Source organism: Dreissena polymorpha, chromosome 9 (genome assembly GCF_020536995.1).
Source record: "Dreissena polymorpha isolate Duluth1 chromosome 9, UMN_Dpol_1.0, whole genome shotgun sequence".
Taxonomy (NCBI): Eukaryota; Metazoa; Mollusca; class Bivalvia; order Myida; family Dreissenidae; genus Dreissena; species Dreissena polymorpha.
In genome coordinates, this window is record NC_068363.1 from 97975057 (window position 1) to 97991123 (window position 16067).

A 16067-nucleotide genomic window follows, 5' to 3' on the forward strand; every position below is an offset into this window, starting at 1 on the left:
TTGTTTTAGCCAAACCATTTTAAATTGTTTCCGAAATTGAACATTTAACATGTAAAAGTATAAAGTTTTAAACAAGCCGTCGTTCCAGCAGTGGAAGCGTGGCCTCACTTAAATGCATCCCATTCCAACCCGCAAGGTATCAGGGTCAGTAAAGCAATCATTATATAATATAGACGCTATCGCGTGAACTAGGTGAACTGGAATTTTCTTTAGACAAGAAATATGTTAAATGTAGATATTCAGCGCTATAATAATGGTATGTCAATAATAGATTCTTTTCAACAATACCATGATAAATATTATTTTTTATTAATTTAACAAGAATTATTCCACCATATTGACTAATGTTTTAAGCATGAGCGCGATGATTCTCCATACTGTTAATAATCAAATCAAATAGCAATGCCCGACAAACCACTAAAACAGGTTTGTTCAAACAACGCGTGTATAAATATTTAAAATATGTATGGATACTTCGCGTGTGGCTGGTTGACTCATGTTTTAATTTCACTTCCATTCTTCTTTTGGTTTTCTGTTTTGTATCTATAGGTTTATGACCAGTAATAATTATTATGTAATAATGTAAAATAAGCTGTGAAAACTCCGCGTAACATCCCGTACTGCATGTGATGCAGCTAAAAACTGCACAGAAAAAGACATTCGCTATCTTTGATCTCATTCATTGAACTCTTTACCTTTCACCAACTCATACCACAATCCATGTGTATATCTTTTTTTAAAGATATTCCTTGTTATCATTAAAATCCTCAAATTAATTAAAGAGTCCTCTCCTCTAAATTTAAAAGCATGTTATGAACCTTTGTTTGAAGGTCTTTTTATGGCCATGCTTTTTCAAAAATCGGGATTTTGTGGTTATCTCGGCTGTACGTCCGTCCTGGCGACTATCTTATCCTACACTATTAGCACTGGAACCTTGAAACTTACACACATGATAGCTATGATCATATGTGCGACCCTGCACTATTTGGAATTTTGATTTGACCCCTGGGTCAAAAGTTATGGGGGTTGGGGGGAGGGGGGGGCCGCATCAGAGATTTTCACTCATTTGTTTATGTTATTTTACATTAACTTCTTCATTTCTACACAGATTTACTTCAAATGGCTACTGAACATCTCTTATGACAATACAGTCAATCTCAACTATGCATGGCCCCATTAACAACCCTGGGGCGCCCCCGGGGTCAAACATGCAGCGTGGGGATATGCGTAGGCCTCTGCTGCGCCATTTCTAGTAACAATAATGTAAAACAAGAGGACCTGAAAGGCCCAAAGTTGCTCACCTGAGATACAGAGGAACTGACCTGTTCAGTGCAGCCCAACATGTCATTAGAAGAAAGGTTCAGACCAACTTTCATTAAGAGTGAACAATAAATGTAAATTTAAGAGTTCTAACAAGGTTTTACTATAGCAAAATAAGAATAAATTCCCCGCCCCCTGGCGGCAACGTTTTTAAACAGACTGGAACCATTTTTGTACACATCCAAGATATCAGAACAAATATTCTGATCAAGTTTTATAAAGACTGGATAATAAATGTGACTTTAAGAGTGTTTACATGTTTTTACTATAGCTATATGAGGAAAAATGCCCCACCCTCTAGTGGCCTTTTTTTTAACCAACGGAAACCATTTTCAAAACTTGTCCAAGATATCATTGAGACAAATCTTCTGCCAAGTTTCATAAAGATCAGACAATGAATGTGGCCCCTAGAGTTTTAAAAAGGTTTTACTATAGCCATATTAGGTAAAATGCCCCGCCCCCTGGCAGCAATGTTTATCAACAAACCGGAACAATTTTTGAACTCGCCCAAGATATCATTGGGATGTATCTTCTGACCAAGTTTCATGTAAAGAAAGAGTGTTAACAAGGTTTTACTATAGCAATATTAGGAAAAGTGCACCGCCCCTTGGTGGCCATGTTTTTCAACCAACCGTAACAATTTTTTAACTCTTTTAAGATATTATTGAAACAATTCTTCTGACCAAGTTTCATGAAGATTGGACAATAAATGTGGCATCTAGAGTGTTAACAAGGTTTTACTATAGCCATATAAGAATAAATGCCCCACCTCCTGGTGGCCATGTTTTTCAACAGACCAGAACCATTTTCGAAACTTATCCAATATGTCATTAGAACAATTCTTCTAACCAAGTTTCATAAAGATTTGACTGAATATGAGTTTAAGAGTGTTAACAAGTTTTTATGCATATAGTCGCCGCTTCGTCTGTCCATGTGTGTGTGCGTCCGTCCGTGCACAATTTTTGTCCGCGCTATTTCTCAGCAACTAATGACCGGAATTTTATGAAACTTTATGGGAAGCTTCACTACCAAGAGGAGATGTGCATATCATCAGTGGGTTCTGGTCGGAAATTTTTTCACAGAGTTATGGCCCTTTGAAATTTTCCATTAACTGTACATATAGTGCAATTCTTGTCCGGGCTAATTGTCAGCAACTAATGACCGGAATTCAATGAAACTTTATGGGAAGCTTCACTACCAACAGGAGATGTGCATATTATCAGCCGGTTCTGGTCGGAAGATTTTTTACAGAGTTATGGCCCTTTGAAATTTTCCATTAACTGTACATATAGTGAAATTCTTGTCCAGGCTATTTGTCAGCAACTAATGACCGGAATTCAATGAAACTTTATGGGAAGCTTCACTTCCAAGAGGAGATGTGCATATTATCAGCGGGTTCTGGTTGGATGATTTTTCACAGTTATGGCCCTTTGAAATTTTCCATTAACTGTACATATAGTGCAAATTTAGTGCAAATTTTGTCCGGGCTATTTCTCATCAACTAATGACCGTAATTCAATTAAACTTTATGCGAAGCTTCACTACCAAGAGGAGATGTGCATATTATCAGCGGGTTCTGGTCGGATGATTTTTCACAGAGTTATGGCCCTTTGAAATTTTCTTTACAAAAATTATTGTCCCCCAACTACTGTGCCCTCAAGACGTTTCCTTTTATCTGAATATATAGTGCAATATTGTGACAAAAAAAAATTGGGGGAGCATCACCCATCTCCGACGGCTTCTTTTTACAATAGCTTGAGCCATATAAGGAAAAATGCCCTGCCCCTTACGAGCATGTTTTCCAACCAACTAGAACCACTTTCGAACTTGTCCAAGATATCATTAGGACAAATCTTCATATAAGGAAAACAATGCCCCGCCCCCTGGTGGCCTTGTTTTTCAACCAACCGGAACCAATTTCAAACTCGTCCAAGATTTCATAGGACCAAATTTCATAAAGATCAGACAATAAATGTGGCCTCTAGTGTGTTAACAAGGAAAAAAGGCAATCACAAAAGCTCACCATGAGCACAGCTAAAAACACATTTATTGCAGAAATTCTATTTTTCTTTTATTTTAATGAAACAAATAAAAAAAAATACAGTTAATATTATGTTGGTTTTGCTCCAGGGATTTGTGTGTCCAAAATCCGCCCATCCTGAGGCACTAGATTGGGTATTCCATTCCTGATAGGGTATGCCACACCCAAACTGTCACTTATCAACTCATTGTTGGTCTGGTCATAGCTGTAAAATAAACAACAGTATGTTAAACAACATTAGCAGTTTATGCAGATGACGACTTAGCAGTGAAGCACCCATGAATACAATTATTTGTATTTAATGTTTATTGTAATGAAAAGGTTTATTCTAGAAGTTAGTGAATGAGGTATGTATATGCAGGAATTGTTTCAAAATTTAGCACTTTTTTATTTTGAATAAGTTGGACATCATTATTAAACAAGAGCACCCCATTGCGGGTGCCAACGCTCGGCTGTGGGTGCAGTTTTGAATAAATGAAAGCTTGTCAGAAGTGACCTTTGACCTAGTGACCCAAAAATGGGTGTGGCGTGTAGAACTCATCAAGGTGCATCTAATTTTTGGAGTTTCAAAGTTGTATGTGGAAGCACTTTGATTTTAGAGCCTATGTTAAGGTTTCAGCAAGACGCAGACGATGAGCTAAAAATCAAATAAATTGTTATTTTGAAGTATTTTCCGGTCCCTATTTTTCCCCTTCTTAAATCCACTTAAATGAATATTGTTAATTAATTTGAATTTCCTTATTCAAATGCTTTCCCATTTATTGTGGTCCCAACTTTTTTTCCCACACATAATCAACAGCATTTACTTAGAAATTGCTCCTAAACTGTCTTTCAAAGGTGCGATTTCTTGGCAGTCATTACATCAAAGTAATTTACCCAATAATGTTCTCTTGTCATCTTCTGTTTACGGCTTACAGGCAGGCGTGATTATCAGCATTAATTGAATATCATCATATGTTGCACATTTTGAAAGGCTTATCTATATTAAATTTCTGAATATATTTGACATAAACACACATGAATAACTGCATTTGTTTGATTATCTACATTTGTTAAAAAACTTTTACAATCATTTATACGAACACATATGGTCTATATTTGAACCTTTTATGCCACTACTAATTTTCCTAAAACTATACTGGTACAATAGAAATCATCGCTATTTCGAATTTCCTATTTCAACAATTTTTTGACAGTCCCAACTCCCAACAACTTTTTAACTAGGTACACACATAAAAAAACTCATGAATGAATTAAGAGAACTTGCCTTACAGAAGTCAAACTAATTCAGTGCTCAACATAAAACCATTACTCCATTTACTGGATGGTTGTTTGGACACAGGGTACAAAGGGCATTTCTGGCAGACTTTATGGTTTTCACCAAAATCACATTCTTACCGGAGTGGCTGTTTTGACACCGGACACACCAGGACTTTCAACAATGTTGTGTCAAATGGTTTGGCTGCTGCAACATCCCCATTTTCAGCTTGTTGGCAATAGAATCTCGTACATGCTGTTGCACTTGGTGAAGTCCAATGTTTCATCAACTTCGTTGCATTTTCTTTAATCAGAGAATGGTGCATTTGACAACTGATGCAATATTACATACGAGATGTCCTACACAACAGTGAAAGCTATTATTTTAATTATAATAATATTAAACTTTACATGCTTTGTCTTATTTCTTATTAATAATATTCATTTCAATAACTTCAACACATAAGGTTAGTTATGGTCTTTTAGATCAACTGCAGTTGTTGTGAATCAGGAAATGGTTTATAGTTTTAAGATTTAAAAAAAAATCTATATATTGTTCGCATTTCTTCTTCTCTTTAAAGGGCCTTTTCATGTTTTGGTAAATTGACAAAATTACAAAAAATCGTTTCAGATTCACAAATTTTCATTGCTGTTAGGATATTTGTGAGAAAACAGTTATATGCATCTTTTGACGATTTAAAAACCTGAAAATTATAATGCATTGCAACGTGAAACGATTGAATAATTTGGAGATTTCTGCTGTTGTCATTATATTTTGTGACACTACAAGGATTACTTAGGTATATAAAGTATAAAATACATCACTGAATGTATAAGCACAGGTGGCTGTGTGGTCTAAGCGTTAGCGGTCAGTGGTTCGAGCCCAGTTGTGGTTACTTTTTTTTCTTTCTTCATATATATATTCTTGTTTTTTACTGGAGCTTTTTAGATCCAATGTTTACATTTATCAATATGAAGCATTCAATGTCAAACTTCAATACATGCCAAAATCTGTAAATGGTCCCTAAAATCAATGAATTCCAAGATAATTTGAATGCCATTGATTGGTACCACTTCTTGCCTAGTAAACCTTGGTTGAATCCACATTCCTGTAACTTTGTAAGGGACACACTCCTGCCCCACATGTGACATATTGCAGCTTCTGGCATGGTAGTACCTCATAAACATATCAGTAAGCTAGGGGGTGTTTGGAAGGGGGGGGGGGGGGGAGAAAATGGATCGGGTACTTGTCTTTTGATCAAATGCGCTGCAAAAGCTTTCAATTAAAGGGATTTACCTGACAGTGACACTTCAAAAATGCCCCCAATGTGTGAACAAGTCCCTTGTAAGCAATATGAACATTATTTTAATACGAAGACGTATTTACTACAATACACAGTTTGTTGCCTTTCTTTCCTGGGCCAAAGATAAAATAACAACAAAACAATATTCAATATGTGCTAACCTGCCAAACGTTTCATGGGCAGCGCCATTTTTATTATTAATACTTCTCAAAGGTAAACAGATTGACACAAAATGAGTTTTGTTTAAATAAAAATATAAAGTAAAAACATTAAATGAATAATCATATATTTATAACATGCGCTTTACGTTTATATAAAAAATATATTTTAATATAAAATAACTGGTCCATTACACGTGCATTCTGCGGAACCTTATATATGTTTCCGTTCATTTAAAAAATGCGGTCGCGTGCTAAAGAACACGTGCTATTTATAATTTCAATTATACGTTAGGTAAGATCTTCAAGAATCGGTACTTTATAACATCACGAACTGTATACATTGGTTTAAAATACATAATACTTTGTTTCCACCAAAACAACAGAACTGCAGCAAAGAGGGCACAAAACAGGCCTTAACTTTTCACGTGCGCTCGTAAGATCTAACGGCTGCCAAGGTAACTAAACATCAATGATAGGTGCTTGAAAGATGTGTCGTTTGTTTAAAATGGACGTCTTCCATTACCCATTTCGACCTCAATGTGAAATGGAACACATGCATCCAAAACACTAGGTAAACAGGTATTTTTTCTGCACTAACATCCCTAAAACATAGGGTGGGTAGGTAGGTCAAATAAACTTGTGTTGTCATTAACTCTTTTAATGAATCTCAGGTAAATGAGAATATGCCATGACATGCAACAGCTATAGTTAATTTCATGGAATGTAGCAAAACAGTTTCGAATAGGCACAAATAATTAGGGTCGGTCGGGTAGTTGAAAAAAACCTTTTTAACTCCTTATTAAACATAAGGAAAAAAAGAAAATACCAATTGTTTTCACTGATATTGTCACAAAGTTGGGGAAGGTATTTCTAGGTCGCCTAAACTTGTTTTATTGGTTCTTTTTTAAATAAACAACCTTAACAAAATATGCAATTGCATACCAAAATCATCCCAATCTGTGTTTAAATTTAATTTACATAGCGAACATTATCAATATGATAAACAATTATCTCAAACTTTATCTTTACTTGATTTAGTGAATTGGATTAAATTTTGTTATTAGGATCAATGTATCAAAAATTCAAATTGAAAACTAAACCTAAAAGATAAAAATAAAGAAAGTTTAGAATGGGCACAAACTTGAGTAACTTGGGCATCGCATCATCAGCCTAATCAGTCATCTCATGTTACGCATCATCCTCAACCATTAAAAAAATAAGGTCCTTGAACTGACGGAAAAGTAGGCTGGATTGAGAGCAGGGTGGAGCATAGTGGAACAGATCTTAAACTGCAGACTTTTATTGAGAAACACCTCAAACACAAACATGAGCTCTTCCACATTCTCATAGACTTTCAGAAAGCTTTTGAACACTTGTGGCATAAATTGGCCTAAGGTTCTTAGAGGATTTAAAATTGTCCAAGGGCTGTTGCAATTCATTCATGAATTCTACGCTAGCAGTGCACGACTTCTCAATGGGCAGAATTGTGACTTCTTCTGGACATCAGTGAGCATCCATTAAGGATGCCTGCTCTCCACTGTCCTGTTTAACCTTTTCATTGAGAAGATGATGCAGGAGACTCCAAGACCATCACACCTCAATCTCCTATGGTGGAAGACACATCTCCAACCTGAGATTCGCTGATGACATTTACCTTAAAGGTAGCACCAGCACTGAACTCCAAGACCTTTCCCCTGGATGGCCAGACTGGTGAAAGGGATGATGATGATGATGATGATGATGATGATGATGATGATGATGATGATGATGATGATGATGATGATGATGATGATGGAGAAGGAGGAGGATGAGTGAGTAATTTTGTGTAACTTTTGGCTTTAAGGCAGATTTGGATGAATCAGTATGCATAAAACTGTATCCAAAATACTGATATTAAAAGGGTTTTTTTGTTGCAAATTAACTGCATGAAATTTTCGTTGATATTTACCATTTTTTTAAATAACTAATTCCAAAACCAAATTCACATGATATTAAAATCATGATTAATTAAATGGAAGATTTGTGTAAGCTAGCTGTAAAAAGTAATGGTTTTATATACCATGCAGCCAACTTCAATTTTCTCTCCTGCTATGCAAAGATTGGAATTAAAGGGACCTTTTCACAGATTTTGGCATGTATTAAAGTTTGTCATTAAATGCTTTTAATATTGATAAATGTAAACATTGGATCTGAAAAGCTCCAGTAAAAAACAAGAATAAAATTAAAGAAAAAAACAGTAATCCTCAAATGGGCTTGAACCACTTACTCCTGGAGTAAAAGTATAATGCTTAGACCACTCGGCCATCCATGCTCATACAATGAATGATGTATTTTATACTTTACATATAAAGCAATACTCGAAGTGTCTAAAACTATAACGACAACAACAGAACTCAAAATTGTTCACTGGTTGGCGTTGCAAAGCTTTATACTTTTCAGGTTTTTTAATCATCAAAAGATGCAATAATGGTTATTTTAGAGCAGGGTAAATGTTCAGTATTACTGTTAAATAACTACAACGAAAATTTGCGAATCTGAAACATTTGTTAAGTTTTGTTACTTTACTAAAATGTTGAAAAGGTCGCTTTAAATTAACCAATCAGAAACAACATACTTACACAGTGAATTGAGGAATTTAAGATTCGTATTATTCATTATCAAGGAGTAATAACACTTAAAAAATTTCAGAAAATTGTTTTATTTATAATATTGTTAGACAAAAACCATTTAATAAAAATTAAAAAAAAAAATTTTTTTTTATATGTTTTGACTACTTTTTTACTATAAGCCGGAACATCACAAACCACAGTCTATTTAGTATGCTCACATGGTAGACAATTGTCAGTCTTGTAATGCTTTTCTACCATGGGCAACCATGTACTATAAGTCAGAACATCGCAAACCACAGTCTATTTAGTATGGCTGACCACTGTCTCACATGGTAGACAATTGTCAGTCTTGTAATGCTCATTTCTACCATGGGCAACCATGTACTATAAGTCAGAACATCCAACCATGTACTATAAGTCAGAACATCGCAAACCACTGTCTATTTAGTATGGTTGACCACTGTCTCACATGGTATACAATTGTCAGTCTTGTAATGCTTTTCTACCATGGGCAACCATGTACTATAAGTCAAAACATCGCAAACCACAGTCTATTTAGTATGGCTGACCACTGTCTCACATGGTAGACAATTGTCAGTCTTGTAATGCTCATTTCTACCATGGGCAACCATGTACTATAAGTCAGAACATCGCAAACCACAGTCTATTTAGTATGGCTGACCACTGTCTCACATGGTAGACAATTGTCAGTCTTGTAATGCTCATTTCTACCATGCTGAACCTTGTTCCTGAATATGATTTATCCAATTCTTTTATTGAATACCGTAATAAAACATGAAAGGCACTTAATATATATGGAATACTTTGGTGACATGGTAATAATTTTGCCAGGGTTACTTTGTGTAAAAAATAAACTTGTTAACCAAAACATTAAGAATTTTAACATAATATATATTTGCTTTAATTATATTTTATAGAAATTCTTGACATTTACTTGATCTCTTAATTGTTCTTATTTATAAAAATATCAAACTGGGATTAAATGCAGCTTTAAAGGAACATACTTCAACATTTAATGCATCAAAATATGTAATGAAAATAAAGCTTAAACTGGTAATCCCTCAGCTGGCTCCATACCATGTTTGTCTGCTGGTAAAGCTTTGTATATGTTATTTGTGGAATAAAATGGCCATAACTATAATGGTTGAGCCGAACAAAAAAATTTTGTTGAGATATCCTTGTTTGAGATATGGAATGTTAAATTGCTGTGTATGATATGTATATATAATAAGCTATATTTGTTATTAACATAAAATCATGAATAATTTTTTATGCAAACTATTTTGACAAGTACATAAAATAAATTGAATGGCAAAGGGTATTGATGATTAACTGTGTTACTCATTTACATTTTATACCTAATTGCATCAAATTACCTAATGATAAAAGATGAAAGGTGTATTTATTACTTAATCGTGCATAAAGTCAGGACACAGGCGAGCATTCAGGGAAATGGTACGTTAGTTCATTTGAATGGAGAGCCTGTATATTTATCAGTATGGAGATATAAACATTAAAGAAATTAGAATTTCATTAACTTGAATATAAACCACCTACCTCATAACAAGGATTACCAAGTTTATAACAAGGTAAACTTTACAATATTTTATATATTTGTTTTTACAGCTGTCAAATTAATTTAATTGTAATTCGTCTTAACCCTTTACCACTTAGATACATATTTATTTTGATGCTTTTGTAGTCACTTACAAAGTTTAATTTAATAAAAGACCTTTTTTACTAGAATCGAGTTTTAAAAGCTTCATTTCGATCCAACCCTTATATACTTGTGAACAGCAAACAGCATAAAACCTGCAGAACTCGCAGCCATAAAGCCATTTTCACTTTGCTTCTTATTGGGGAAAGGGTCAATCTTTTTATAATGTAAATGTGACTAACTGAAAATTTTGATGAGCTCATAATTGTTCCAAAATGCACCAAAAGAAGCATTTTATCATACAAAAGTATTTCACGTACACTATGGAATAGCATTATATTTTCCAAATTATTTCAAGTAAAATGCTATAATAGCTACGCAAAAGACATTCAAATATGAATTTAAGCTTTTTATTTCCCAAATTATTGTTTGTTAGAGGGAAGAGTCAGTGAGAGTTTTTGGTTAGTTTGGCCCACATAGTACTGGGGTTATTTCACAACAACAATCAAAGAGTTCTAAAAAACTGAAACGCATTGACCCTAAAAATTGCTTAGAAATGATTACATGTTATTTGGTTTTCTCAGATGGATTTGTTTTTTGTTTTAAACATTGGATTGGTGGTTGGTAAAAAAATCACAACAACCTATTGGAAGGTAAAATGTTAGTGATTAAATAGAGGATATCAGTTGGATTTGGTGGAATATCGATTTTAATTCACTTGTGATCATAGAAAAAATATATTTTCACTGGTGGCACTCACACTTTCTTTTTATTTTATTCTTACAAATGAGTATTTTTGTATACTTGCCATTCTGGACAATAAAATGCCCCGTTGCACCCCGAAATGTTATTACATATATGTTCAAGGGAAGCGTAACCTTATGTTTTTATAAACATTCAATGCAGAGTAGTTTCCCTTGGTTATATTGGGGGTCACAATGGGGAAACTTAAGATATCTAAACAAATAAACAAGAAATATCTTTTAAAAAGATATACCGCGTTGATTGTGGTTGTGGTTGATGAAAGATAAAGAGTTATATCAATGAGACAGCAAATTCCTTTTTCTACGCAGTTCTTAGCAGCATCACATGCAAATCAATAACCTTGCGCCAGATTTTTTGGCTAACTTTGCATTATTAGATATTGTTGACCATATATCTATAGATATAGAACAAAAATATACAAGAAGAATAGAAATTAAATGAAGATATACGAGTATATGGCCAAACACGAATCAACCTTACATATTTGAAATATTAATACGCGCGTTCTTCGAACAGACATGTATTGTTGTTGTGTTTTTTCGGTCATAGTTATTTGATTCGATTGTTAATAGTATCGTGAATCATCGTGCTCATGCTTAGTAAATTGGTTGCTATGGTGGAATAATTCTTATTAAATTAATAAAAACTAGTACCTATCATTGAATTATTGAAAAACAATCCTTTATTGACATACCATAATTATATCGCAAAATAGCTGCAATAGAGATATTTCCGGTCATGTTCACCAGGTTAACGCGATAGAGTTTATATAATGAGTCTTTTACTGACCGCGAACTGAACTTTATACCTTGCGAGATGGAATGCAATGCGTTAAAGTGAGGTCACGATTTCACTGCTGGAACGACGGTTTGTTTAAAGCTTTATACTTTTACATATTATTTTCGCTGTTTCGAAAACAGTTTAACATATTTTGGTCAAAACAAATATCAGGATATGAAACAACAATATTTATATGATCTAAAATATACGTGATCACAGAATGCAATACAGTAGTAATAACCAAATATTTTAACACAGCCCTTACGTACAAACGCTATGGCGCTGACAATCATCTGAAAATAAAAGGTGCACGCACAAACTGTATTGATGTCAGAAGTTGAATGTAAAACTGTTCTATCTATCAAGCCTTTTCATAAGAGATACAATTGTTTCATGCTGAACACGCAGTAAAACAGTGTTACAAAGACGCGGACATGTCTCCAATGTTTTGGTTGTATGCTGAAATCAGCCCATGGAATAAATGAAGTGTATTCATTTGTGTCTAGCCGCGGTCAGGTCAGGTAAGGTCAAAGGTGACGTTAAACAGCTACACCGAAAAACAGTCAAACAATGAAAAGTATCAAAAATTTTCACTGTTGTTTTTCACTGTTTGAAATAGTGAAATTTCAGTTATAATGCTCTGATATTTCTCTGTAAACCATTGGAAAGCATGAAATAAATGAAGAATACTTAAGCTTTTCATAAGAAACAAATGCTGAGGACATTGTCTGTATTCTTAATGTATTGTATTGCTGTCGTCGCTGAACTTCCTCTGTTAAACATTATCGATATATTTTTATATTAGCCAAAACTAACTTCATATTTTCATTTTCATTACAGCGACACCAAGTTTGTCAAATAATGACTTTAATCTATCTAATGAGATATAATATTTCTGGAAGAAGATTCAAGAGTAAAATGTCTGAGAAGAAAAAATGAAACTAATTTCAAGTTTGAAACTAGAAAATAATTGGCGCGGCAGAGGCCGACGCGTATCCCCACGCCGCATGTTTGACCCAGGGGTGCCCCAGGGTTGGTAATGGGGCCATGCATAGTTGAGATTGACCGTATTGTCATAAGAGAAGTTCAGTGTCAATTAGAAGTGAATCGGTGTAGAAATGAAGAAATTATAGTAAAAAGCAATTTTGGGTGAGTGTGGCCTATTATGGGCGGGGCGCCCCAGGGTTGGTAATGGGGCCATACATACATGTAGTTGAGATTGACCGCATTGTCATAAGAGATGTTCAGTATCAATTTGAAGTAAATCGGTGTAGAAATGAAGAAATTATAGTAAAAGGCAATTTTGGGTGGGCGTGGCCTATGTGGACGGGGCGCCCCAGGGTTGGTTATGGCGCCATGCATAGTTGAGATTGACTGTATTGTCATAAAAGAGGTTCAGTATCAATTTGAAGTTAATCGGTGTAGAAATGAAGAAATTATAGTAAAAGGCAATTTTGGGTGGGCCTGGCCTATGTGGGCAGGGTGCCCTAGGGTGTGCAATGGGGCCATGCATAGCTGAGATTGACCGTATTGTCATAAGAGAGGTTCAGTATCAATTTGAAGTGATTCAGTGTAGAAATGAAGAAATTATAGTAAAAGGCAATTTTGGATGGGCGTGGCCTATGTGGCCGGGGCACCCCAGGGTTGGTAATGGGGCCATGCATAGTTGAGATTGACCGTATTGTCATAATAGAGGCTCAGTATCAATTTGAAGTAAATCTGTGCAGAAATGAAGAAGTTAATGTAAAATAACATAAAAAAATGAGTGAAAATCTCTGACCTGGCCCGCCCCAATCCCCATAACTTTTGACCCAGGGGTCACATCAAAATTCTGTCACTGTCACCGTCGCACATTTGCTCATAGCTACCATGTATGTAAGTTTCAAGGTTCTAGTGCTAATAGTGTAGGAGGAGCAGGTGGCCAGGACGGACGGACAGACACAAATCACCACAATAATTATCCCCACTTTTTCTCCGAAAAACGTGGAGATAATAATCCCATACATGTAAGTTCTAGCCATGGAACACAAATCAAGGCCATACAGTTATAGGGGGAGGTATTATTGCAATCTTGTGTGTAATTTCCCGTATTAATTCAAATTGCTCATTAAACTGTAACATGGTGTGCATTCCATGCCATTTTCACATTGTATTTATTTTAATATCTTATTGCCAATAAAATAAAAGCAATTTACATGCAATCAGTGTTTCAAATTGCTGATATAACTAGCATTTAATATATGCATTCAATGTTATTTCCAATTGTTGATTAGTAACATCTTACATGCAATCAATGTTATTTCCAATTGCTGATTAGTAACATCTTATATGCATTCAATGATATTTTCAATTGCTGGTTAGTAACATCTTATATGCATTCAATGCTATTTTCAATTGCTGATTAGTAACATCTTATATGCATTCAATGCTATTTTCAATTGTTGATAAGTAACATCTTATATGCATTCAATGATATTTTCAATTGTTGATAAGTAACATCTTATATGCATTCAATGTTATTTCCAATTGCTGATAAGTAACATCTTATATGCATTCAATGTTATTTTCAATTGCTGATAAGTAACATCTTCAATTTTATTTCGAAATTCTGGTGAATCAGTAGCATCTTTTATGTATTCAATTTTACATAAAATTACTAATCAAATGTTATAACATCATAATATTATATGCATGTAAAGTAATTTCAAGGTGCTGTTGATAATATTATTAGTACCATCTATATGCATTCACATTGTTGATGCTTAGCTTGATAAGTTTTTAGTTCACAAACATTTTTAAATAAATTATGTTTATAAACATTGTAACAGTAGCTAACAATCTATACACATTGACGTTCAGTTTTCCTGCTGGATTAGAAAAGGCAGTAATCCAACAAGTGGGTATTAATCGAGGAATTAAGGGGATCAGGCTGTAGAACAAAGTGTGGAGACTGTATAATAACTATTTAGCCATTTAGTAACACAAACTCTTGACTGTGGTCAATAGTTATATTTGTATTTAAATCCACTCAAGTTTGACGTTTTGGTCTCTTAAGTTTATAATCACCCGCAAGCTTTTGATAAGATTCAATCAGATTGACCCAATCACTACAAATAAATGAACTTTCCGGTTGGAAACTCTTCGAATTGTGCCAGTCTTCCTTCACTCAACATGCATTATATATATACAAGCCTATGCAACCCAGTCACATACCTACATAGAAACCTTGCAGGCTTGGACGTTTTCTCAAGTCTGTTTTCAGTCTGGACTGCTTGAAGCCATTTAATAAAGTTTACATGAAGAGCATGTTTTATAACTACATGTTTTTTTATACTTTACATCAATAGCATTATTCAAAGTCACATTCTATTAAAAATCTTTAATAAAGTATTGATTAAGATAAACATATAACTTTGTATTGCTGTGAAACAACATGGCCTTCACCTAGTTAATGGCCTTACTTAGCCACTGATGTATCATTTAAACACTGAACTACATACAAGCTGCAATACATCTTAGACTTGTATGACTATGTTGGACTAATATGACTGATGCGCTTTGAATGTATTCCCCTATTAAAAGCTTCGTATATTAACCTTGTATATTTGTGAACTCTTTAAGTATGTATTACACGAATACAATATGTTATATTACATTTATGCCCTGTATGCATACTCAGTTTTGTTTGTGCATGTTTTTCACTATATGTAGATACATTTTAACACAACAGTAATCAGTTGCATGTTTTTTATCTTTGAGTATTCAACCAATTTGAATAACATTATTTAACCTGTCATTGTTTCACTAGTCAACCTGTATTTGAAAATTGACTGTTAATTTGAGTATCTCTAGGGTGTTTCCAAGCACTCCTACTGAATTCACTTACTTGCCTCACGAAACATTGGAAGATGGTTATATTATAGCTTCAATTAAGAGCTACCGGTGGGTGTTTTTTACCGAAAAATATTTAGTTCATACTCGCTTGCTTCTTGGAACATTAATTGAATTGGGTTCCCTAGGTGAGAGGCACATGTACCAACCACTGCGCTAGCAAGGCAGTCCTGATAACACTACATGTAGCTGGCTTTTATATGTTTATATATGTTAATATACTAGCAAGTGTTGTTTTGAATACCACTAGTCGGCCAGTAT

The 16067-nt window shown here is 34.4% G+C and overlaps 2 protein-coding genes across 3 annotated transcripts in view; one reads left to right on the forward strand and one right to left on the reverse strand.

Moving 5' to 3' along the window:
- Positions 1-3378: 3378 nt before the first annotated feature.
- Positions 3379-6240, reverse strand: LOC127846373 (UPF0434 protein HEAR2489-like). Its single transcript, XM_052377583.1, has 3 exons — positions 6084-6240; positions 4760-4922; positions 3379-3566 (listed from the first exon to the last, which is right to left on the reverse strand). Exons 1-3 carry the CDS (start codon positions 6109-6111, stop codon positions 3431-3433), a joined length of 327 nt encoding a protein of 108 aa, XP_052233543.1. The 5' UTR covers positions 6112-6240; the 3' UTR covers positions 3379-3430.
- A 51-nt stretch (positions 6241-6291) lies between these two features.
- LOC127846360 (neurofilament light polypeptide-like) overlaps positions 6292-16067 on the forward strand; it is a 128241-nt gene continuing 118465 nt past the window's right edge. The window contains exon 1 of one of the 2 annotated variants that reach the window (XM_052377554.1): positions 6292-6538. The gene's annotated coding sequence lies outside the window, so the exon portion shown is untranslated. The remainder of the gene's footprint in view (positions 6539-16067) is intronic. The other variant, XM_052377558.1, reaches the window with a different exon arrangement.